Here is a 248-nt window from a genome sequence, read left to right as displayed (position 1 = left end):
GGGGATAGCGGCGGCGTGGGCTGAGCCCCGGCCCCTCCGCCGGCGGCGCTGAGTGGCGCGCGGAGCACGCGCCTTCGGAGGCGGTTTGGGAACTGGAAACGGCGCCCGGCCCCTTCCGGCTGGGCCTTGAATCGGCTCGCCTGTTGTGAGCTCACATGCTTCCATTTCCCCTGCAGACCCAGCATGGCCGCCCAAGGAGAGCCCCAAGTGCAGTTTAAGGTAAGGGAGTGGTTCAGTCGTTTGTTGGT

The 248-nt window shown here is 66.9% G+C and overlaps 1 protein-coding gene across 1 annotated transcript in view; it reads left to right on the top strand.

The window, feature by feature from the left end:
• Positions 1-76: 76 nt before the first annotated feature.
• The window catches only part of RAN (RAN, member RAS oncogene family), a 3,985-nt gene continuing 3,813 nt past the window's right edge, over positions 77-248 (top strand). The window contains exon 1 of the mRNA XM_010581734.1: positions 77-219. Within this exon, the coding sequence (XP_010580036.1) occupies positions 184-219 (36 nt within the window). The 5' untranslated portion in view covers positions 77-183. The remainder of the gene's footprint in view (positions 220-248) is intronic.

The sequence above is a fragment of the Haliaeetus leucocephalus genome, unplaced genomic scaffold (assembly GCF_000737465.1).
Source record: "Haliaeetus leucocephalus isolate CR32 unplaced genomic scaffold, Haliaeetus_leucocephalus-4.0 Scaffold802, whole genome shotgun sequence".
NCBI classification, from domain to species: Eukaryota; Metazoa; Chordata; class Aves; order Accipitriformes; family Accipitridae; genus Haliaeetus; species Haliaeetus leucocephalus.
Note: the sequence above shows the minus strand (reverse complement) of the source record. Positions and strands in the feature narration are given on the sequence as shown.